The 25,985-nt window shown below is 42.2% G+C and overlaps 1 protein-coding gene across 1 annotated transcript in view; it reads left to right on the top strand.

Annotated features, from left to right (window-relative positions):
* Positions 1-3,351: 3,351 nt before the first annotated feature.
* LOC308308886 (sodium- and chloride-dependent betaine transporter-like) overlaps positions 3,352-25,985 on the top strand; it is a gene marked incomplete at both ends in the record, with an annotated part of 43,238 nt that continues 20,604 nt past the window's right edge. Inside the window, 6 exons of the mRNA XM_080754342.1 lie at positions 3,352-3,556; positions 7,983-8,117; positions 12,713-12,853; positions 16,173-16,293; positions 21,370-21,414; positions 25,611-25,740. Coding sequence (XP_080610468.1) covers positions 3,352-3,556; positions 7,983-8,117; positions 12,713-12,853; positions 16,173-16,293; positions 21,370-21,414; positions 25,611-25,740 — 777 coding nt within the window. The remainder of the gene's footprint in view (positions 3,557-7,982; positions 8,118-12,712; positions 12,854-16,172; positions 16,294-21,369; positions 21,415-25,610; positions 25,741-25,985) is intronic.

The following is a 25,985-nucleotide window of genomic DNA, read 5'->3' as shown; positions in this document are numbered from 1 at the left end:
AGGACAGTAGCCTACAGTTCAGTTACAAGGTTGTTGGTTTTTTAAACCCAAGAAAGCGCTATAGCTTGTTTGCACTGGGGTCCTTTTTGTGGGCTAGGCTACTTATTTAATTGAGGATAGGAATGAACTGCAAACCAGTGGTGGAAAAAGTACTAAAACTTGAGTAAAAGTATCAATACTGCAATGTAGAAATACTAGTAATCATAATCAAAATGTACTTGAGTAAATGTATTGGTATCAAAATGTAGCTTACTTAAAGTACAAAGTAGCCTACTCATTAATGTCACATTTTGATTGATTGATTGATTGATTGATTGATTGATTGATTGATCGATCGATTAAGGCTTCTGTATGGTTCTAGCTTTTGGAGATTCCACTCCAATACAAAACATTCAGTTTCTTTTAAATCATCAGCAAATCCTCTTTGGTGGGGTCGTTACTGAATTACTGAATAATGATGTTAGTTTTCCTTTTGTAAAAAATGTTTTTGTTTGGGCACCTCTTTTGCACAGGAGTGTTGTGAAACAGAGCTAAATGTATTGGTGTGATTGTTAGGATCTGTTAATCTGCATGTTATACATTGAGTGTTTTGTTTAATCTAGTTTTTGAATGTATTTCAGTGAACTAATAATTAATTAAAAAAATGTAATGAAAGTGTCACCCCATGGTTTCATAATAAGTTTAACCTATTAAGTTGAGTAGCCTACATATAGGCCTATGCAAAGAACTTACGTAGCCTACTTATACATATATAGGTTATTATCTCTTTGGGATGGAAACCTCTTATGTCCAAAACTGTTATTTTTGCAATTTAAAAATTGCAGATCAAGATTAAAACGTGCTGCGTCGCGCAGCGTTTCGAGCTTGCAGATCTGCTACTTTTTTGTCACAAAAAGTTAAAATAATGGAGATGAGAGGTTTCTGCCCGACAGCAATGATGTGCTTGTCTACAAACAACAGAGACGGGGACATGCAGAGAATGTTAGAGGCAGGGGCTGACATTTCCAAAAGGGCCTTGGTGTGTGTGCTATTCTCGGTGCTTGATACCACACTGAACTAAGCATTATCAGAGATGGGCAGTATTTGAAATACATGTATTTGAAATACGTATTTGAAATACTTTTTTGTATTTTGTAATTTGTATTTGGCTGGGATGGAAAAAATTGGATGTAATTTGTATCAAAATACTTTCAGGTCTAGTATTTTCCGTATTTGAGATACAAAATACTTTTAATGTAATTTTATTCTCAAATGGACACATTTTAAACATTCACAAAGGTTTAAATTGTAGGGGGGCAAGTTGGCAGATACATTTTCTTTCAATCTAATTTGCTGGTGGTTTGTGTGTGTGATACAGCCATAGCACTTGACTTTGATTTGCTTCAAATGTAACGTGCATTATGATTACAATTTTGAATTACTTGTGTGCAAGTAATTCAAAATGCGTTCATCTGCGTATGTATGTAGGTTGGTAGGTAGGTAGCTGTGTGTGTTTAAGCACGTAGCACAATAAGGGACCAGCATTTCTGGCAATGTCATCATTAACAGCCAATGAGGGACCAGCATTCCTGGTGATGTCAGTGGTGATATCACTGGCATTGACCAGTGGTGATGCCAGTGGTGAGCGCACCTCATGGCGCACTCTGCTGGCGCACAAGTAGGCCATACATGGCCTACTTGTGCACAAGACGCAAGTTGGCACCTCAACAGAGTGCAGTTTTAGTTATTATTATAAGGCTGGCAGAGCGGGTTTTGCACTCTATGAAGTACTGGTGCATTCAGTCTCATGCCATAGTTCCTTTAGAAGATAACGGTAAAGTGGGTTCCAGAAGATACGCGGTCACCGCCTCCTAGTAATTCATTTTCAATGAGAGTTGGGCGGCTATTTCTTCCGCGTAGTGAAGTTTTGAGGCGGCGAGGCGAGCGGGCGCAGTACCGTGAAAATCTCAGCGAGCGTGCTCGTTTGTGCATGCGCGGGCAGTGAGAGATGGATTGTGTTCATCTTTGTGAAATACCGTGTGGCGTTTACTCACTGAGCGAGTGTGTTAGTGTCTCACCGCGGTGCGGTAACCACTGACCCAAGCGGCAGCCGTAGCGGTGACCGCGTATCGTGTGGAAGGCACTTCTGGCCTGAGCTCTCACACACTGGCACTGTGGCACACAGTGGTAAACATTTAGGCCGCCTGCTCAAGACAAACTTCATAGTATGGTCAATTTAAAGGAGTAGTTACCCCCAAAATGACTTTTTTTTTCATTGATTAGTCATACCATGGAGACTAGAGTTCAATAATATTTTTGGGTTTTTGTCACATTCCTAAGACAAAAATTTGATTCGAGTAAATTTACCCCCATTGATTCCGGATGGGGACCCGTTTCGAAACGGGTCCCCATCCGGAACGAATGGGGGTACATTTATTGTTATCAGATTTTTGTCTTAGGAATGCGACAAAAAACGAAAAATATTATTGAACTCTAGTCTCCATGGTGTGACTAATCAATGGAAAAAAAACATTTTGGGGGTGAACTACTCCTTTAAGTGCCTTCCACACGATACGCGGTCACCGCTACGGCTGCCGCTTGGGTCAGCGGTTACCGCACTGTGGTGAGACACAAACACACTCGCTCAGTGAGTAAACGCCGGGCGGTATTTCACAAAGATGAACACAATCCATCTCTCGCCGCCCGCGTACGCATGCACAAACGAGAACGCGCCCGCTTGCCTCGCCGCCCCAAAATAGCCGCCCGCCTCCCATTGAAAATGAATTACTAGGAGGCTGTGACCGCGTATAGTCTGGAGGGCACTTTATTCTTCAAAATTCTGACAGGCAATTAATTTAATACTTGGCAGTCAATCTATAAAATTACTAATCATTGCATCAATTTTTATAAAAAGTATTTATGTATTTTCAAAATACAAAATACGTATTTGAATCTTAAATACATTTCTCTGGCCTGTATTTATATTTTGTATTTTGATAAATATTTTGACCCAGTATTTGTATTTTGTATCAAATACTTGTATTTTCGCCCATCTCTGAGCATTATCAAGTATGGCATGGATTTCTACACAGAGAGGGCAATTCTTTCAACATAAGATGCTGCATTCAAGTTAAGGAGAGTTTGGACAAGGCCATTCTCTTGAATGCAGCCTTCAGTTATGGCATCGAAAGGGGCATTTGTATTTCTTTTACCATAGTAAAAACGGCATTCATGGTCTGTAGAGGGCACTTTTTACAGACGGATAAAAGGGCAGTGGCTCAAGCCCCCTTTGATGTATATGTGTGCACTTGCTTGTCAACAAACAACAGAGAGAAGAAGTGGGTGTCGATCGGGAGAGAGAGGTGAGAGAGCATGGCTGAGGAGACATCGAGTGGGGCCCCTCCTGGGATCGCAGAGGACACAGGGCCCCACAAAGCAGACCCCGAGGCTGGGGAAGGGGCCCAGGGGAGGGGAAAGTGGGCCAGCAAGACGGAGTTCCTGCTGTCCATGGCGGGAGAGATCATCGGCCTTGGAAATGTCTGGCGGTTCCCTTATCTCTGCTACAGGAACGGAGGAGGTGAGAGAGGATGATGGAGTTATGTTTGAAGAAGTTATGTGTTTACTGGTGGATGGATTGGGGATGATGGTTTGTCTGTATATAAACCAGCCTGGAATTCAAGTACTGTACTTATAAGAACAATTTTGAAGTACTTTTACTTAAGTATTTTCAATTTTTGAGCAGTGCCTGCTGCTTCCAACATTTGACTGTGTGTGTCTGTCTGTCTGTCTGTCTGTCTGTCCATATGTCCATATGTATGTCCGTATAGACCGTATGAGTACGCCAACACCAGCTGAGCCACCCAGCGGTGTTGTTGAGCAGCCTGTACCGCTCATTCACACTGGGTGTGATTTCTTTTTTTTTTTGTAAAGATATTTTTATTTAGACAAAAGTCACATTTTTTTTTTGATTTTACACAACAACAAAGACAAAAGACAAGAACAAGAACAATAAAACAAAACAAAAAACAACAAACAAATAACCCACCCACCCAAACACACCCCAGGTACAGTATAGTTTCTTCCCCTACATTTGTATTATTAACAGCACATTACATATTACAATATCCCATTTAGTTACAAGGGGGCAATGATGGTAACAAAGACATAAAAGGGCCCCATATTTTCTTATATGTTGCTGGTTTCCTCCTGACATTATACAGGATCTTTTCAGGAGTACAGTAGGAAGTTAATTCGTTCAACCAATGTCTTTGAGAAGGAGGATTTTCAGCTTTCCAATTTTGGAGAATACGTGATTTCTTAATGCTGCCTGTCAACTCCACTACAATTAAGAATTGACAATTTAGGCATTTAATACAGAGCGATACAGTAAGCAAGGTAAACACGAGCCTATAGGATGATAGGTAAAACGTATAATATAAAGAAATAAAGTACATTTTACACCACCTTATTTGGCATACTTAGTTACTAGTTAGTAGTTACTTGGCCGATTTCGATTATTGATACAAAACATTGATTAGCCCAAGTTGTGAGCTTGTAGATGAAAACTTGAAAACCTTTTGTCAAATTTGATTGCTTTTACCTTTCCTTCTGTAACTAAGTATATATTGATGCCAATAATTTCTACTTTAACTCCAGTCCAGATACATTTGAATACAGGGCAGCCTTTTACTTGTACTATTTCTTATAGTGGTGTTGCTTTTAATGAAGATAGCTATCTGACTTTTAGAGTACTCCTCCACCACTGCAGCCCTGACACAAGCCATGGACAAAGAACACCGAACAAAGGCTACACAGAAAGGCAGGAAAGAGGATTCTTCCATTTGGAAATGATTCATCACAATGATTAGGGTCATTTCAGAGGGTGGAATAAGGAATTTGCTAAGTGTAATATTCTGGTTTGACTCAACATGACATCTCTGACCACAGAAATGCAGAATGCCTGAAACCTCCTATCTCCATATTCCAACGTTTTTTTGTTTTTTTTTCCTCAGTAAATTAACACCCTACTTGATCACCCACAAAAGCATCAAAAGGAGCAGATCCGCAAGCTCGAAAGTTTCGAAACGTGGTGCGAAGTGACACGCTTTGAGCTTGTAGATCTGCTTCTTTTGCTACTTTGGAATTTGGACCCAGAAAAGTAATACTTTTGGAAATTATATTTTCGTTCATGCCTTACCTCTTATGCCTAAACTTCTTTGCCCCTTTTTACTATTTTGATTTTTTTTTAAATACCTCAAATAGCCAATCTACATTGACGCGTTTTGAGCTTGTAGATCAGCTTTTTGAAATATTTGACATCACACTCTGACTTCACTCACTGTGATGTCATTGGAACCACACTAACAGAATCCCTTTTATGCCCATACATGGAGATCCCTGATGTCATCAATATTAAAGCCCATATCTAACAGGACTTCATATAGGAATGCCCATTATGGAGGCCACATCGGCCACATACCACACTAACAGAATCCATATGGCCAAGACAGCCCATATCTCTGTGGCTGGTTCTACAGACAGGGAACTCCATGGGCATAAAAGGGATTGTATGTATGATGTCAGATGTCATAGACGTCATAGGACTTTCACATAACGAATAATTGAGTAAGGATGTTTGAGCTCTCACAGCATATCTCCATATATTGTACATGGATCTCAATATATGGGTACCAGGGGTCTCCATATATGGGTAACTGTTCAGATATACATCACTGGCCAGATGGCCAAGACATGGCAGGGCGAGGTCGCATGTCGCCCTGAGGCGTCTTATTAGTAATACAACTTTATTTGGATAGCACTTTCATGACATGAAATGCAGCTGAAAGCTGATGAAAATGTAGCTAGGCTAATGAAAATGACCAATTATATTCGACCGTAGTGCACTGATTTTCTCCCAGATATGTCATGAAAAATGCAAAGACATCAGTTTGTTTTTCTATTAAAAAATGTTTTTCTACAATCTTACTGCCAGGATCAGTTTGCCTCCATTGCAATGTCGCTGTTCTTTAATCTTTGAGCGGTGCTAAGCGCTCCTACATCTGCCTTTGTCTGTGTGTGTGTGTGGATGTCTCATGTCTGTATGTCCTGCCCCATCACACATTGGTTAAGCTTCGTGGACGCTTAATGAAATGAACTAATTTCCCACTGGGATTCATATTTTTATTTAATTGAATACTTTAGTGGTCAGAAATGAGAGACATTAAAGCTAAAAGGATATTTTTGTCCTGAGGGCTTGTTTCCATTATATACCTATGTATTCAATCCATTATCATAGCTTACAAAATCAACACAATATTTACATGTAATCAACAAATACAAACATTACATGCACGAAAAAGAGATGGTAAAATATACATTTACTGTTGCACAAGTGTGTACATTGCAATGTCGATGCTGAATCGATGTATCGTGCAGCTCCTACAGTGCTTCATGTGTGTGCATGCATGTATTGTATGTGAGGGGGTATTTGTGAGAAGCTAGAACAATGAGAGAGATTCCCAGAGATTGATCATGAGAAAGAGAAGAGATCGTAGCCGCAGGGAACGGAATCCCATGTCTGCACGCAGGGGGCTTCACAATCAGAGGTTTAGAAGGCTATCGGCCCATGTCAACGCACTTCCCTTCAGAATCATCTCAATGGCTCTCTCTGTATTCACTCAGTTATAAGGGTTTCCTTTCAAAGTCCTGGGACTCGTAGCCAGTGGTTCTCAAACATTTCCGTGCCAAAGACCCCCGAAATTGATATATATTTGGCCGCGGACCCACTGGAACCCGGACCCCACTTTGAGAACCACTGAATAATGGTATTCATTCCCCCTTGGAATCTCGTAAGGATACAGTATCATTCTGTGATGTACACGTTTTTCATCCATGCACTTTTAACCACCATACTATAGTGATTCTCTGTTGGATGGGAAGGTCATATTTCCCAAAAACTGTTACTTTTCAGGATTCAAATTCAAAAGTAGCAGATCTACAAGCTCAAAAGCTTTCGAGCTTGTGGATCTACTACTTTTGATGCTTTCGTGTGATGCTCTAGTATGATCAACTAGGGCGTACATCTTTCGATAAAACATGGAGATGCCCGGCAGCGACAATATGGCGATTAACAGGGTAAGACACTTGAACCGAAGCTACAGTATACAAGACAAATTCTGGGCCCTGGGTGCTTTAACTATTGAACAATAGCAGATATACAAGCTCACAGCTTGGCACCGAGTGCCACGCTGCAAGTTTGTAGAACTGCTATTTTTGAAAAATCGTGAACATTTATGCAAGTCTTTGAATATTTCAAATACTTCTAAGGGTTTTTGAAAAACCTATGTTTCTATGACAGTAGTGCTCAAACGTTTTCATGTGAAGGACCCCCAAAATGATATGTATTTGGCCACGGACCCCCATCTCAGAACATTTAGTTCCAGGGACACCCACAGAAGCAAAATTTGAGTTACAAATGTTCGCTTAAAAAATACATATATTCAAAGATTTGCACACATTTTCACGACTTTTCAAAAATAGCGGGCTCGCGGTGCCGCGCTGTGAGCTTGTATATCTGCTATTTTTCAGTAGCTAAAGTATAAAATAATTAAGGCCCCTCCACCTTGGGCCCTAGTTTGGTCATTAAGGTCCACAGAATGAGAGGCCTGCTCTGCCGGAAACATCGCGAAAAAAGGTTATGGCAATTTGTATTCACTGTCCCATTGACTCCACTACACTGAAAAAAAATTATAATAAGAAATCTGCTTTAAATAGCATGTGAGGGGTCAAACTGGGGAGTTTTCATGATTCTGAATCCATTGCAAGCATTTGTTTTGCATGAAAAACATTCCTTGGGCTAGAAAATGTACCAACAAAACTGTCTTTTCACAGACTTTTCGACCCACCCATTGTGGGTCGAAAAGTTGCCAATAAAATTCTCTTCGGGGAGCTCTAGACGGTGTGCGGGCCTCCTTCTTTATCTCTCTGTGTGTGTTTATTCACAGGCGTCTTCTTCATCCCTTACTTTGTGTTCCTCTTCTTCTGTGGTATTCCCGTGTTCTTCCTGGAGACGGCGATGGGCCAGTACACCAGCGAGGGCGGGGTGACGGCCTGGAGGAAGATCTGCCCCATGTTTGAGGGTAAAAGAACAAGCCTTCCATTCATATCTCATATCGTTGGCAACAGTGGCGTAAAGTACTGTGCTTAAGTACAATTTTGAGGTATTTGTACTTTACTTGACCATTTCCAGTTTCCAGTAATTTTACTTCTGCTCCACTACATATCGGTTCCAAATATTGTGCTATTACTCCACTATGATTATTTGAAAACTTTAGTTACTAGTTACTTTTCAGATATAAATTATAATATTATATAATACATACATAAACCACTTTGACGCTATTTTATACCTCAGCTATTTGAAAATACAAGCTCACAACTTTTTTGTTGTGAGCTTGTAGATCTGCTATTTTCAAACATTTTGTACTTTTACTTTTGGTACTTTAAGTATTTTTTGATGCCAACACATTATTGTGGGGTCCTTGTCTGACATGAAAATGTTTGAGAACCACTGCTGTAAACAAGAAGACAGGGCCTAATAGCGTTGTGGCGTCATGAGGCCAGCCTATGACATCAGTCATCTTCCTATGACATACATACCCATGACATCATAGGGCAAGGTTTCAGCCACATCCGACACGCCCAATGTCCTCCATTGTAAAAATGTAAGTGAATTATTTCCCCCAAAAAGATGTAAAACATATGTGGAAAGGAAACGCATGGCTTCCTTGGCCTATTGGCATTGTGCACAAGACATTTGGCAATGATCGGTACAGTGGTTTGCAAGATTAGGATGGACAGTTGCCGAAAAAACCTCGGCGGGCATAAGGTTCAAACATTTTTGGTCTGTATGTCTGCTCGCCTCAAAGGCGTGCGGTTGATGTAACAGGTGAAATTCAATGTCTGGCCGATACAGATGTTAGACAGAGGCAGGTCTAGAAGTGAGAGAGAGGGAGAGGGGTGGTTGCTGCTGCCTGGAAGTAGTCGTATAAAGCTGTAATGGGAAAAGACACAAAAGTGTGTGTGCGCATTGACGTGGAAATCCTACTTAATTTATGGACTCCATGTCTAGTGGAATTGAAACTCTCAAAAGATCAGCAAACCTTTACTCAGAAACTATGTTAAAAGATAATAGAAAACATTTATTTACAGCGCTGTAACAGTCACAAGATAAACATCCTTCGTCCTTCACCAACAACACACAAGACAAGACTCTAGGGGCGGCTTAGCTCTGGTCCATTGCGTCACCTCCCGGTGACGCTCTGACAGACCCGTCGGCAAATGAATAGACTGCGTTTTCTCAGCCCCTACGAGCGCTCAACTTCAGTCAAAATAAACAAAACTACTTCACTACTCACCAAACCAAAGGTAGTTTTGCGTTGTTGAATGTCTATTCTGGCGGTGGCCGCTAGGTGGCTCGAGGTGGGTGCGTTTTATTTCATGACAAAAAGAATGTATTTTACAGAGTAGGTGGGGTGCTGAGGGGCTCACCACTGCGGAGAATAGACTTTCAACAGCGCAAAACTATCTTTGGTTTGGTGAGTAGTGAAATAGTTTTGTTTATTTTGACTGAAGCTGAGCGCTCGGAGGGGCTGAGATATCGCGGTCTAGCCATTTGCCGGCAGGTCTGTCAGAGCGTCACCGGGAGGTGACGCGATGGACCAGAGCTAGGGGCGGCTGTAGCTCAGGAGGTAGAGCAGGTTGGCCAGTGATCCATGGGTCGGTGGCTGTTCAAATCCCGGGCTCCTCCTGTCTACATGTGGAAGTGTCTTTGGGCAAGACATTGAACCCCGAGTTGCTCCCGGTGAGCAGGTTCAAATCAAATCAAATCAACCTTTATTTATATAGCACATTTACAACAGCAATGCTGACCAAAGTGCTGAACAACAATTAAAAACAAAACAATATAAAACATCAATTGCAGACAACAACAAGGTGAATACATTTACAAAAAGCAAGGGATATGAGCAGATCAGAGCTATGTACAATTAAAAGCAATAGTGAACAAATGTGTTTTTAGTAAGGACTTAAAAACGCCTATGGACTGGGCCGATCTGATGGGGAGAGGTAACAGGTTCCATAGCGTGGGACCTGTAGCTGCAAAGGCACGGTCAACTCTGCTCCTTTTATTCGTTGTGAGGGGCTCTAGCAGCATCTTGTCTGCTGACCTTAGGGTCCTGGTAGGGACATAGGGGTGAATTAAATCAGAGAGGTAAGATGGTGACAGGCCATGAAGGGATTTAAAAACAAATAAAAGAACCTTAAAATCAATTCTATATTTAATGGGGAGCCAATGGAGGGTGGCCAAGACTGGGGTGATATGGTCGCGTTTTCTAGTGCATGTGAGGAGGCGGGCCGCTGCGTTCTGGACTAACTGCAAGCGTTTAAGTGAAGCCTGATCAATACCGGTGTATAATGAGTTACAATAATCTACCATGCAAGGTTGGTGCCTTGCATGGTTTCCACCGCCACCGGTGTATGAATGTGTGTGTGTGAATGGGTGAATATAAAGCGCTTTGGATAAAAGCGCTATATACATGCACCATTTACCATTTTACTCTCCCTGACTGTCCGCCTTATCATTGTCTAAAGAACAACATGTGATCTCCTCTACTGAGCTGTGAGAATCGTAAAACAAGTGCTCCTCTTCTGTCAGCTGTGTGCCCTTGCTCTCTACACTCCCTACATTCTAGCCTTATCTACAACTGGTGTTAGATCCACGTTCTCAGGGCTCACACTCAAACTAGCAAATCTATTCACTACTAAGCAATAATAACATAATATAATTTCACCTTATCAGCGTGCGCACAGACGCACACATGTGAGGCATTAGTCCTTGGACGACAGATCAAAGGCTCTCAAGAACACTCCTGTCTGTGTTCATCTCGGTTTCCATTTTCCACGCAGACTCATAGCAAGCACTCCATAGGTGCAGGTGCGGCCCTCCACTACACGTACAGGATGGTAATCCTGCCGAACTATGCAGATGCATACTGTACAGCAGGGGTCTTCAGTGCTTTCAGGCCAAGGACCCCTTAGCTGAGAGAGAGATGAAGCAGGGATCCCCAGATTCCATATAGTTTCATCATTTGACAGCACAATCATCAGTGTATTTTGGATTCATGTCAATTTGTGTAATCAGATATGTAACCACTTGAGCCGTCAAGCGTCAACACTTAATAAACTTGACCTTTCACTCTGTACTTAGTCTGCTCCAAAGCTATTTGCTAAAAATAGCCGATCTACAGGCTCAACGCCTCGCAGCACGAGGCACTGTGAGCTTGTAGATCTGCTATTTTTGGCAAAAGTTCTCAGAATATGGACACTAGGGTTCAAGTGGTTAATATAAAAAAAATAAAGTTTCTACCACACAGCGATTTGGAGGAACCCCTGTAGTAACTGAGGACCCCCTAGGGGTCCCGGACCCCCTATTGAAGACCCCTGCTGTACAGTACATACACACAGGTGTACACAAGCACACGCACGCACGCACGCACGCACGCACGCACACACACACACACACTCATTCTAGACATTTCATCACTTACAGTTTTCTTTTACAGAGCTGTAAGGGTTTTAGTAACACTTTGCTATGTTATTTTGTTTGGTGTCCAATACAATTAACTATTGGACGCTTTGCCATGTGTTGAATCTGGCATCTATTGCGAAATGTGGAAGGAATGAATTAACAGGTGTCCTTTGACACGATCAAAGTGACTTTGTGAGTTTCTAGGTTGACAGCATCTTAACATCTTTAAAAAGGTTTATTTATTGCTGGCTTGTGTTTTGTTCTGACAGTCCTGACTTCTCCTTGGCAAGGCATCTTTTATCTTCTAACATCTCAGTGAATGTTCTGGATCAGTCAAAGAATGTTCTCCCAAGACTAAAGTTTGATGTAAAATAGCTACGTCAGTTTGAGAAATCGTAAACGTTCGATTTTCCTGAAATGATGAACGCACATAGAAAAAACAAAACAAAGAATCTAAAAGTCTGTTTAGATGTTTTATAGGTAGAATAAAAGTGCGGTGTGACCATGCTCTCAAGAAGTTTCTTCCCGACAGCGACGATATTGTGTCATAATATGTTATAAAGTGTATCGAGACATTCATGTGATTTTGCACTGTAAATAAATCAAACTTGAACTTGAAACCTCCGCATCCGGAAGACAATGTGAGACTCTCTCCAGTCCACACAAACAAAAATTATATTTTAAATGGAAATCAAAGAGGCACTCTGGTGGTGCAGTGATAAAGTCCCTGCCCACCACCATGGAGGTTAGGTTGTTGTGGGTTTGAATCCACAGTGGTGCATCCAGCTTTGTCAGGTGTCTACGCGAACACAATATGCCCGTGTTCAGCGGAGGGAAGCCGGGCAGGGTGGGTGATATTTGTCACTGCACATACTCCTACGGGTTGAGGCAGGAGTAGGACGAAAGCCATAGGCCTACATGCTCCCGGTGGGGGCTCCTCACTGGCAGGTGAGCCAGTAGGATACAACAGCAGTGAGAACACAGAAGCGTGTGTGGGGAGGAATTAATTGGAAGAAAGTCTAAAATGGGGAGAAAAAGGGTTACAAAAATAATTGGCTACTCTAAATGAAAAAAAAGAGAGACAAAAGGAAAAGAAATGGAAAGCAAACATAGACATGAGTATGACATGTGCTTTGCGTCCTGCAGGGATTGGGATCGCCTCCCAGGTGATCGTCATGTATCTGAACGTCTACTACATTGTGATCCTGGCCTGGGCTCTCTTCTACCTGTACAACTCCTTCAAGTATCCTCTGCCTTGGGCCACCTGCGACAACTCCTGGAACACTGGTAAGATGCAGTGGTGGGAAAAGTACTCACATTTTGCAAATGTACAATGCGTCACGATGCGACTCATTCTAAGCTTGTATTTTCAAATGGCCGAAAGTTTCAAATAGTTGTTGTGGAGTACAACATTTGATCATATTTGGGACCTCCCACCCTGACAAGCACTTGGAATTGTAGGAGTTGAGGCATTTTATTTAGTTTGACTCGGTTCCACAAGGCGTTGTGAGCTTGTAGATTAGCTATATTCCCAAAACCTGCATTTCTTATATTATTTGACAATTTGGCCAATGTTTGACCAGTTTTTATATTATAGTTTGTTGATTACTTTTGATGCTGTTGCAGTATTGGTCTTTTTTCTTTAGGTATTAAAAAGGTTTTGAAAGTCTATAAAACTATTCACTTTACTACCATCTGCCCCCTCCCCCCCAAGGCTACTGTAGGTTTATTGCACATGTTCGACACATGTGCAATAAAAGCCGCTGCTATCCCACCGAACCCCAGGGTTATCGGAAGTGTAAACCACAACGTATCCTCCTATCGAAGATTTACACCAGGATTTTACAACTTTAAACATTTTTTTTAAACTTTCATTCAAAGGCTGTCAAATTTATACAATGATGTACAGTTGTAATACATTGGTTAAAGCTGCCATCCCTACCACCCTCTTCTACTCCGGATTTGAACCCGGTTTCCTGCGCAAGTGCAGATTTCTTTTGACCATTGAGCTAATAGATCCTTGCCTCCTTGCTCTGGGGATAATCTTGGCCATCAGGTCAAAATTTGAGTCAGACAAGTAGGTTTCTGCCCGACATCAACAATAGCAACTTTAAGCAACGCTACGGCAACGGCAGATGACAAGTGACAACGGTAACCGGAAATGATCAGCGCTAGATCAACCTGCCACCGTCGCAGCCGTCCTTACAACGGCAGAGGCTAGCTTTCCATGTAGTGTCCAGTGTTTCCCCTAGCCAGAAGCTGAAGGAGTGGGGGAGAATTGCGGAGAGCGGGGGGGGGGGGGGGGGGGGGGGGGCTTCTGAGCTACAGACCCATAAGGGTCTATTTGGTTCATAACTATCTATCATTTGGCTGGGGCCTGGGGACCCCCTGGAACTCCTTCAAGGACCCCTCGGGGTCCCCGGACCCCACTTTGAGAACCAATCCTACTCACCAGTGGTGGAAAAAGTACAGTATCAACATTCTAATGTAGACATACTGTGTTACAACTTACAAGTAGATGTCTGGAATAAAAAATGTAGTGGAATAAGAAAAAGGTACAAAAGTATTGGTGTCAAAATAAACTTAAGTACTAAAAGTAAAAGTTGTCAGTAATCCTAACAGTTTCCAAATGTATAAAAAATGAAAACTTAAGTACTAAAAGTAAAAGTTCTCAGTAATCATAACAGTTTCCAAATGTATAAAAAATTTAAAATCCTTTAAAAATAGCAGATTTACAAGCTCTACAAGCTCACAACACGACACTTTGTGAGCTTGTAGATCGGCTATTTGCGTATAGCCATCATGTCATAAATGTAGTGGAGTAGAAGTAAAAGTATTGAGAATTTGAAATACTCCTATAGTACTTAAGTACAGTACTTGTAAAGTAAATGTAGACTACTAGTTACTTTACACCACTGCTACGGGGACACCCCTCCATTCCGAAACACCACCATTCCGAAACCCCACCATTCCGAAACACCACCATTCCGAAACACCCCCATTCCGAAACCCCACCATTCCGAAATTTAAATTATTTTAACTTTCACCCACCTCCACCCACTTTACCTCACCCACGTTCACCCCCCACCACCTCCACCCACTTTCACCTGACTCCAAGGGGCAGGAAAGTGGGTGGAGTTGGGTAAAAGTGGGTGGGCCTGGGTGAAAGTGGGTGGAGGTTGGGGGAAAGTGAATAGAGCTGGGTGAAAGTAGGTGGAGGTTGATGGAGTGGATGGAGGTGGGTGAAATTGAGCAGAGGTAGGTGGGGGTGGCTGAAACTGGTTGGATGTGGGTGAAAATGTGTGGAGGTGGGTGGAGATGGGTGAAAATAGTTGGAGGTGGGGAAAATGTGTGGATGTGAGTGAAAGTAGGTGGAGGTGTGTGGAGGTGGGTGAAAGTGGGTGGAGATGGGTGGGGTGGGTGGAGGGATCTGGATGGAGGTAGGTGAAAGTTAGTGGAGGTGGGTGGGGCTGGGTGAAACTTGGTGGATGTGGGTACAGGTGGGGGTGGAGGTTGGTGGGGTGGATGGAGGTGGGTGGGTGGGGTAGGTGAAAGTGGGTAGAGGTGGGTGGAAGTGGGTGGAGATGGGTGGAGTTGGGTGAAATTGGGTGGAGGTGGGTGAAAGTGGGTGGAGGTTGGTGGGGTGGGTGGAGGTGGGTGAAAATGAAACTGCATATTCGGAATGGTGGTGTTTCTGATTTTCGGAATGGTGGGGTCTAATAGAACAATGGGAAACCCCACCATTCCGAATAATGTAAGTCAATCTTCGGAATGGTGGGGTTTCGGAATGGAGGTGTGTATGAAAGAACAACAGCAAAGTTTATTTCTGACTAGTCAACAATGTTTGTTGCCTAATGACAGTGTTGGTGATGCATCCCTCGTTTCTATTCCACATCTAACCAGTGAGAGAATGACAACCGTGTTAGCACTTAGCTCTCTTTAGCATGCGACAAGTAAGCCTACTATTGCCAAACAGCGGTAAACTACATGATTCAGACCCGTCGCTGAGGCACTGCTTTTATCCACAGCCCAAATCTTCTAATTGTACACACCAGTAGCAAATATGCTAACGAGGGGCAAAGACGTAGTCAGCTCAGAATCAGAGGTGCTCAGCGCGACGAGGCAGCTGACTGACTGACTGGACTTAATGAGAGAGGGGAGGGGGAGAAACTAGACATATACATCTCCTTACAACCGTATGTAAGCGAGAGAAGTTAGAACGCTATGCTTCACATGAGCGCTACATTGTTGTGGGGGGAAAAAACATCTTAAAAAAAAAAAATCTTAAAAAAAAAAAAAAAAAAAAAAAAGTGAAAGTGAAAATCATACAGTGGCGGCCCTATTTGAAGCAGCGGCGGCCCGCCACTGCTTCACTGCTGTAGGGGAAACACTGGTGTCTACAACACCTGCTGCGTGGTCGCCATGGGAACCAAAGAGTTCAGTAACAGGGGTGGGACCCCGTCGCGGAAGGCTGTTGCTTAACGATTTTGACCGCAGCCCGCTACGGTGATTGCGTCATAGCAGCCGTAGTCCCGCCTCGCGTCGCGGTTGTAGAAAAGGTCTGCTTAGACTGCCTATTATAATGATGCATTTCCTTCCGGTTCAGAGATGTGTCACAACCGCCTGAGCGTCTACGCCAACCCCCACATGTTCAGCTCAGACTCCAGCTGGTCCTTCCTCAGCAACACCACCCCTTCCTCCTATTACCCTGATGACTACAGTGATATGTAAGTTCCTCCTACTGCTCCGATGACTACAGTGACAGCTGCAATAGTCATATTGTTAACACCAGTAAGACTCCCTATCGCATACACAAACTTTAGAAGGCAATCGTAGCCAATCAGGAGGGAATGGGACAGATCCATGTTGATGACTTTAGAGATAGTGTACCGCTTTGTGTGATTTTAGGCCAACATCTGTAGGAGCAGTGTCCAAAAATGTGTTTTGCAAAAATCGGCCTGATGGTGGCGCAAGAAGAGGGCCATGTGAAATATCAGAGGTTGTAATTTGCCACCCAAGGAGTCTGTGTGCAAAGTTTGGCATGGATAGGGGCAACGGTGGTGGAGATAAGAGTAGGGGCAAAAGTGTGACGTGACGGACAGACGGAGGGACTGACTGACGGACAAAACATCTGGTTTTGTCTGTATACTGTATGTACTGTACAAGTACGCCCAGGGTCACATTGACCAAGCTTCGCGGGACATTTAATGAAATTAACTCATAAATAGCACTGCTCACTTCACACTGGGTGTGATTTTTTTTTTAAATAACAGAGCAGCTGACTGTTTTCTGCAGCCAGCGGATTCTAAAAACGCAGCGCATTCTGTTCCAATAAGTGACGCACCTGTCACTCACTTTCAGGACCATCCCCGTAGGTAGTAGGTACACAACACTCGTCTGTGTCTAGATATCTGAATTTTATACATTTTATACATTTCAAAACTTGTGAAATGGGATATTCTGCATAATGCGTACTTTCTACTTTTGCTACTTTAAGTACATTTTGATGCCAATACCTTTGTACTTCAAGTACATTTTGAATTCCAGACCTTTACTTGTAACAGAGTTAAAATGTGAGTACTTTTTCCACCACTGTTAAAGAGGAATTAAACATGATTTATGGATATATAATGGTGCTGCACATAGTGACTTGCTTTGATTGCTAGGTCGCGTTGAAGGGTTTATGGCTAGGTCGTGATTTGTGCGGATTACAAGAAATTAAGGATTTGTATTGGTCTGCGTGAAATTTGCACATTCTCACACACCCATAATGTTGATTTAGGAGGAAGAGGTCATTTTCTGACCTTCTGTAATGAAGGCTACAGGCCTGTACGTGGGAAATATTACACTCGTTAAATAGCTAAGATTATTCCCCCAGTAACCTTGGCAGGCCTGGTTCAAATGAAGTACTTCTTCATGATGTTAATCTACATGCACATCTCAGACAGTGGTGGAAAAAGTACGAATAATGTATCAATACCGCAATGTAGAAATACACTGTTACAAAAGTAGTGGTATCAAAATGTACTTAAAGTACCAAAAAGTAAGTACTTTTAGAATGTAGAATAGAATGTCCCATCCCAAATATATGAAAACTGAAGTGGTTATGTTTTGTAATAATAATCAAAATGTACAAAGTAACTAATCAACAAAAACTACCAACTAAAATTTTCAAATAATTCTAGTGGAGTAAAAGTGCACTATTTGTCTTTGAGATGTAGTGGAGTAGAAGTACTTGAAATCCTCCACTGCCTTTTTGTGACTGACCATTTTGAAAAATCAAAATGGCTGCCATGTTTCCAAGATGGCTGCCTCTGAACAGTACGCCAGCCAGTTAATGTCCGATTTTCATAATATTAGAGTTGTTTTGTAGGTTTTAAAACATCCTGAGTTCATTTATTACACTTTTAAAGCATCCAGAATAACCTTTCTGACTTTTGGTTGGGGTCTTTCCTCACCTGGGACCCCCCAAACAGACCCCTGAGCCTATCTCAGTAATCACATTGCTCCTGCTCCAGAGCAATGTTAAATTAGATCATAACTGAAGCATTTAAGTTGTTGTAACTGGGCTCTGAAAGCAAAAATGAGTAGTAGCAAATAACCAGGGGTCTTCCACAGGGGGTCCGGGACCCCTAGGGGGTCCTCAGAGTTACTACAGGGGGCCTGCCGAATCTTGATGGGGACGTTTTTTTTCTTTTTTTTAACTGTTTTTATTAGTATTCTCAGTATTATTTATTACATTTTTGTGTTAGACAGACAGGTTCACAGGTGTTACTGCAGGGATTGCAAGAATTAAGGTATTGCAACTTCTCACTTTGGGCGCGCAGTCTAACCATTTATTGCGCTGCACTCACACTGACAACACAACACACACACACCTCTTTGTTATCATCACCCCAAAACCCGCACCCTATCCTCTTAAAGAGCTCACGGTCAATTGTACCCAAAGAAATTCACTACTATACATGTCGTCCCTAATAGTGTTGACAGTTTCCACTATAGCATTTGCAGGGAGGAGAGTGCAAGGCAGGTTATTGTTTGAGCAGCTGCACCGTCCCTTGTAACCTGCTTTGCAGCCACATTTGGTGAGCTCAAGTACTGCCTTTGCAGCAGGGAGGGCAAGAAACCTGACTGGACATACCCTCCACTCTCTGAATTCCATCTATTTTTTTCAATTGATGGAAGCTCAGGGCAATATGTCAGGTATGACAAAGTAGGCATCATAATACGATACCTTCATCAAGGGACATGATTTTGAGGAAGTGCAAACACATGAAGAGGCTGATAACCCGATCAAGTCCTTGCCTCCGGTACAAAAAAAGGAAATTTATATATTCGAGTGAGTTCAAGTTATTGGATGTTACAAATGTCAGAAGGGTTCCTTTGCGTACATAGTTTTTCAGGTGCTGACTGGGGAAGAACATTTGTTGGAATCACCAAAAAGACATGGGTCAATGCCTACTTGATGATGATGATGACCAAGACATTAACCGCTTCAAGTACCTTGGCAAGGTCATTGGCCATTCCTCCTGAGCTTATAAATGGTGAGCTTCCATCAACATTGCAGTCGGAACATTTTGCATGCCATGTTTACAGTTCAAACGGTCCAACAACCCTGGGATTACTCAGATGGGAACTATTTCTGTCAAAGAACTTGGAGGGTGAGATGCTCCCTCGAACTCGTGCTGCACTGCAACCACATTACCTCCGCGCCAACTCTGTCACAATGCAGGATAAATCATACCTGACAAATTGCCCTGTGCTTCCACCAATCGAAGAAAATAGATGGAATTCAGAGAGTGGAGGGTATATTCCAGTCAGGTGTCTTGCTCTCCCTGCTCCAAAGGCAGTACTTGAGCTCATCAAATGTGTCTGCAAAGGCAGGTTGTAAGGGACGGTGCAGCTGCTCAAATAACCTGCCTTTCACTCTATGCTATGGTGGAGACTGTGTCAACACTATTAGGTTGGACATTGAAGATGATGATGATGAAGACGAATATATCCTGCATGTCTGAAATTACTGTATTGTAGTGAATCTCCTTGGGCGTAATTGACCATGGGCTCTATAAGAGGATAAGGTGAGGGTTTTGGGGTGACAATAACAAAGAGGTGTGTGTGTGTGTGTGTGTGTGTGTGTGTGTGTGTGTGTGTGTGTGTGTGTGTGTGTGTGTGTGTGTGTGTGTGTGTGTGTGTGTGTGTGTGTGTGTGTGTGTGTGTGTGTGTGTGTGTGTGTGTGTGTGTGTGTGTGTGTGTGTGTGTGTGTGTGTGTGTGTGTGTGTGTGTGTGTGTGTGTGTGTGTGTGTGTGTGTGTGTGTGTGTGTGTGTGTGTGTGTGTGTGTGTGTGTGTGTGTGTGTGTGTGTGTGCAGTGCAATAAATGGAAATGTTGTTCTGCGCCCAAAGTGAAAATTTGCAATACCTTCATTATTGCAATCCCTGCAGTAACAGCTGTCAACCATAACGGTTTAACACAAAAAAACATTATAAATAATACTGAGAATACTAATAAACCATCAAAGTACAATACATAAAACCAGGATACATAAAAACATTCGAAGTTTCAAAAAAAAAAAATCGTCATTTTTTATTTCAGAGCATATTTCAGATCTAATTTAACATTGTTCTGGAGCAGGAGCAGAGCGATTACTGAAATAGGCTCAGGGGTCTGTCTGGGGGGTCCCAGGTGAGGAAAGACCCCAACCAAAAGTCAGAAAGGTTATTCTGGCTGCTTTAAAAGTGTAATGAATGAACTCAGGATGTTTTAAAACCTACAAAACAACTCTAATATTATGAAAAATCGATATTAACTGGCTGGCGTCCTGTAAAACATATCCGAAAAGGCGGCCATCTTTAAAACTGGCGGCCATTTTGAAAATTAAGTGTCTAATGTGATTTTTCTAAAGAATGACCCAAGAGGTACACTCTGTAAAATTTTGGTGCTTCTTTCCAGAACTGAAGTATTGTTCTCCTTAACTGCCCCGCTAATACTGTAGCCTGCGACAGGCCCTTGCCCACACCACCGTCTAACAAACCAAACATTAGGGTTCAGCAGCGACAAGAAAAGTTTCATTTAATTGCAAAGAACTTATGGTCACTATTTATACAGTTGCTAGTTCTGTTTGGCTTTATTTCTGTATTGTTGTTGCTCTTCTCTGTTGGTGACATTACTTTATGTCTTTATATTATATCGTCTCTGTCGGGTGAAGACCTCATGTGTCCAAAACTGTTACCTTTCAGGATTCAAATAAAATAGGATCTGCTACTTTGGCTACTTTTGTGTAACTAGTCTGTACTATGCCATAAAGGAGTGTGGATCCCTAGCATCCTTTAAAATTGCCCTGAAAAACCACTTACAGGCAGCAGCCGTTCGCAACTGGTAAAAAAAAAAAAAACCTAGCCCAGACCTACCCTCCCCTGCCCCTTCTTTGTATATACTTACTGTTTGTTTACACTTACTGTTTTCTTTTTTTTTGTTCTTTATTCTTATTTTCTTTACATATCTACTGCATAGTACTGTGTTCTATTCGTCTGTCATTCAATGTTATATGAGATACTTAAATGGTTTCCTGTGGAAATAAGCTTAGTCTTTTCTAGGATCTCCTTTTAGTAGACCTTGTACCAGTGAACTGTACCGTCATGAAACTGTACATTTTCCTATGCAAACTTCTAAAAAAGTCTTCAATCAATCAATCAGTGGTCAAGTAGGGCGTTAATGTCCCAAAAAACACAAAAGGTTTGAATATGGAGATAAGAGGTTTCTGCCCGACAACAGTGACTTATACAAAAATGTATTATTACTTTTCAGCAATGCAACGTTTGGAATTAAGACGCCCGAAGAGGAGTTTTGGATGTAAGTGACAATGCACACCCACGCACGTATGTATGCAAGCACGCGCACGCACAGAAGCACGCACACATGCTCAACAGGCTCATAAATCCGGTCTCTGTCTTTTCCCGGTGTGTCGCTCAAATGCTAAATGCACTGAATGGGAATTTGTCACGTCTTTTCAGACCTTTGAATGGTGCAGTAGGCGAGATGCTGAGCTCACCATTCAATGCGTTGACATCACCGTTCGCACGGTGATGTCTCACGTGGCTCAAGGTCGCCTGAGACGGTGTGCCTCTGTCATGGTCAATAACTATATTCTTTATATGGCGGAGCTACTGAGCCCGTCCGTAGGTCATTTATCTCCCAATCAGTGGTGTGATTAATCTAGCTAACCTACGGTAGCTACTGCACCATTCAATGGTCTAAAAAGACGTGACAAATTCCCATTCAGTGCGTTGATATCTTTCGAATGGGGTGGTTCAACGTGGTTTTGAGGTTTCTGCAAAGTTAGAGTTGAGGTTAGGGTTAGGCATTGTGTTTGTGAGGATAAAGGAGTAGTTCACCCCAAAATGACTTCTTTCTATTGATTAGTCACGCCATGGAGACTTGAGTTCAATAATATTTTTTTGTAGTTGTCGCACTCCGAAGACAACAACTTTATTGTAAATTTGCCCCCATTGATTCCGGATGGGGACCCGAATGCATTTGGGTCCCCATCCGGAATCAATGGGGCTACATTTATTGCAAAAGCCATTGCACTGGGTTTATTTGTTAGATTATTGTTATTATTTTCATTATTATATTCGTGATTATTTGGTATATTTGGCACTACGAGTTGTATTCGTTTATTAGTTAATTGAATAATGGAATGATTTGGACACCAATAAGGGCACGCCTCTCCCCAGGCCTGGCTGATCACTGATTATGCTGCAAGGGCATAAGTAGGCCAGTTGATGGGGAGATGGTATGCACCTGGGTGGACAAAATGGTTTCTACCAGAGCCAGAGAGAACAATCCCAGGGAAAAGGCTGTTTGTACCAATGCACTAGTGTCTATATCAAGTTAAGTAAAATATGCAAACCAAGTTCAACCTGTGGACAATGTTCTTCTTCATGCCTGCGTATAACCAAGTCTGGGTGCATCAGTGAGTTTTGATTGAGTTTGTTTGGAGCTGACAAAACCACACTTACATTTATTGTAATCAAATTACTGTCCTAGGAATGTGACAAAAACCAAAACATATTCTGGGACTCAGGTCTCCATGGTGTGAGTAATACATAGAAAACAAGTCATTTTGGGGGTGAACTACGACTTTAAGGTTAGGGTTTGGCAAATGTTTGTGAGCTTAGGGTTAGGTTACCAAAGGAACAGGGAGTCCCCTCGTAAATCACAGTTAAATCCTCTCAGACCCAACGTACCCTGGTGCTGCCAGATCCTTGGTTACATGGAAGCAATCTTCTTGCAGTGATGTTTCCCACACAAAACAGGGGTTTCTCTGACATGATGACGGAGTCAGGCCAAACGGGCACACAAAGACCACGAACCAAGGAACAATCGTTGCAAAACAACATCATGAAAATTATTCTGTTGTTGTTGCCGGTAAACCAGAAGGAGTCCCCAAACATCTCCATTACATATTATGCAAATTCGATCAGGTTTTGAACTTGACGGGATCAAAATGTCAGGGGCAGGGACGTGCTGGCCATTGGGAAAAGCGGGACAACTCCTGAACGGCCGGTTCATTCCCAAAATTAAACTGTTTGCACAAAAGTCAAAATTAAACTGTTTGCACAAAAGTAGTGAAAACAGCAGATCTACAAGCACACAACGCCTCGCACCGAGGCGTTGTGTGCTTGTAGATCGGCTGTTTTCACTAGTTTAAATCATTTTTAAAATGATAAATACAAAACAAACGGTTTTTGACAAGGTTTCCACCCGACAACGACGAAATATAACTCATGTAGTTGGCCCACTGGCTTGTCACTTGTCATGATCTGAAATGGCAAATTTAAATTTTTGAGTAGCAGCAGCACTATAGCGGGCAATGAGGGCCTCTCCAACTCTTTTTCCCGGGCTGAATCAGGGGCCCAGCACGTCCCTGGTCAGGGGGCTTTCGTAACGTGGGTGCCTGCTCTTCCACGTGATGAATTCCTGGTTTCTTTTGAGGCTCAGATGTTGGGAAATCAGAGGAGAAGTGTACTCTGCGCTGCCCATTGCAGATGGGAACAATATGTGTTCTCTCCGCAGCTCTTAAAGTTTAAACTGAAGCTGGCTAAAGTAAACTGTAGGCAGACTGAAACATCTGTGTTTATGGTGCACAGTGGTGTAAAGTAGCAAAGTATATTTACTTAAGTATTGTACTTAAGTACAGGTATTTGTACTTTACTTGAGTATTTCCAATTTACAAAACTTGTGCTTCTACTACTCCACTACATCTCGGAGGCAAATATTTTACTTTTGCTACACTACAATTATTTGACAACTTGAGTTACTAGAATTTGTAGATTTTGATTATTATTACAAAACATATATTAACAACTTCAGCTCTGCATACATTTTGGTCATTTGAAAATAGCCAATCTGCTATTGTTTTATACATTTGAAGATCCTGAATAATGCGTACCTTTACTTTTGGTACTTTTAAGTACATTTTGATGCCAATACCTTTGTACTTTTACTCAAGTGAATTTTGATTGCCAGACTTTTACTTGTGCTGTAACTTGGCTGAAGTATTTCTTCATTGCAGTATTGATACTTTTACTTTAGTAACCCTTCCTGCATCTGAGGAGGGCGTCCATATGGACACAATAAAAGGGGAAAATGGTTCGAATATGTTTTTCCCCCCATGCTGTCTTGGCTATGATGGATTTGTAGAACGTTAGATTTATTCTGCGCTGTATGTTGAGGAACAAAAGCTTTTTGAAAAATGATTACAGTGTGGCGCAGAGGTTCCCAACCTTTTTTTTAGCTCAAACCCCCCCCAAAGATTTTACGTTTCCCCCAGGACCCCAACTGGTGAAAATAGCAGATCTACAAGCTCATCTACACCTCACTTCGTGCCGCGACCCATGTTAGATTGGAGAGCAAATGTACATTAACTGGAAGTGTATGCCTACACTTTCTGATCCTATATAACTGGTACGGAATTCCATGTTGGTCAGGGAGCTATCATGTGTCTGCAACCCATGACTTGTATTTCCGGTGACAAACAAAGAATCTGTCTTGGTCCCTTGTTACCCTATGCTTCCATTACATATTTAGACAGCATAATATACATTTCCACAGTTATGCTGATGATAGTCGATTTGATAACAAACCCAGACAGTCTCATGTTCCCTGACTTCCTGCTTATAGCCTCCATAAATCTATGGAGACCAAGATAAATGAGTACAAAACACTGATGTTGGCCTACAAAGCAACTAAGGGTATGGCAACCCCATAACTTTGAAGCGAACTCCCAATTGCAGTTAGAACTCCCCATTGCAGTCTGTGCACCTTAGCCCAAGCACTTGTCGTAGCATTTGCCCTAGCCTTGACAACCTTGCAGGCTTATGCAAAGGTTAAAATGTAAATTAGTTGCTTGTTATGTAGACAGATGCCAGGTTTATTTGTTGACCTGGCATCATATAGTTTGTTAGCCTGGCGTTGCCAGCCTCTATCACACGCTTCGTTTGGCAGGGGGTGGTGTTGTGTGGTCTGGTTTACCAGGCTAATAGTTTGTATAGTGGGTTCTTGTTTTACTCTGCATTCGTGTAAATCTCTCTGGATTAATGGATGCTAAATGATCTAGAGCTAGATCTGCTACGTGCTGCTTTTGTGTGATGCTGTGGAATGATCAAGTAGGGCCTTCATTTATGGAAAAACAGAAAAAGTTAGAATATGGAGATAGGAGGTTATCGATATCGTCGTCGGGTGGAAACCTTGTATCTCCAAGTTTCAAATGTGTACGTTCTTTCGTAAAGTAAAGCCCTGCTTCATCATACAAGGCCGTCGCACAAAATTAGTGAAAACAGCAGATCGACAAGCACACAACGCCTTGCACCGCGAGGCGTTGTGTGCTTGTAGATTGGCTGTTTTCACTAGTTTAAATCATTTTTAAAATGATAAATGCAAAACGATCGGTTTTCACCCGACAACGACGATATGGAAGATGGTTTTCAAATCGAGCTTCTTCTTCTTCTTCTCATCGTCTTCTTCCTCATCCTCCTCCTCTCCAGGCGCCGTGTGTTGAGGATGTCAGACGACATGTCAGTGGGGGAGATCCACTGGGACCTGGCCCTCTGTCTGGCCATAGCCTGGGTCATATGTTACTTCTGCATCTGGAAGGGAGTCAAGTCCTCAGGCAAGGTGAGGAGTCTGAGGACCTGCTCATAATGAGTGCTTTTACTTTCGGTAGGCTACTTTAAAGACCCAATGAAATTGCTATTTTGGGTATTTTATTTTTAAGTTTCAGTTTGAAAAGGAAGCCTGTGTGTTTCGATGGGATTTAAAATCTGAGTAATGGGAGTAATGGGAGCCAGCAATGGGAAACAAACAGGTGAATGTAATCAAAGGTTCATTTATATTCAAAAACTCTATCTATGTCATCACTT

The sequence above is a fragment of the Nannobrachium achirus genome (genome assembly GCF_963921795.1).
Source record: "Nannobrachium achirus genome assembly, chromosome: 23".
Classification (NCBI taxonomy): domain Eukaryota; kingdom Metazoa; phylum Chordata; class Actinopteri; order Myctophiformes; family Myctophidae; genus Nannobrachium; species Nannobrachium achirus.
This window is presented reverse-complemented; position numbering and strand designations above follow the sequence as displayed.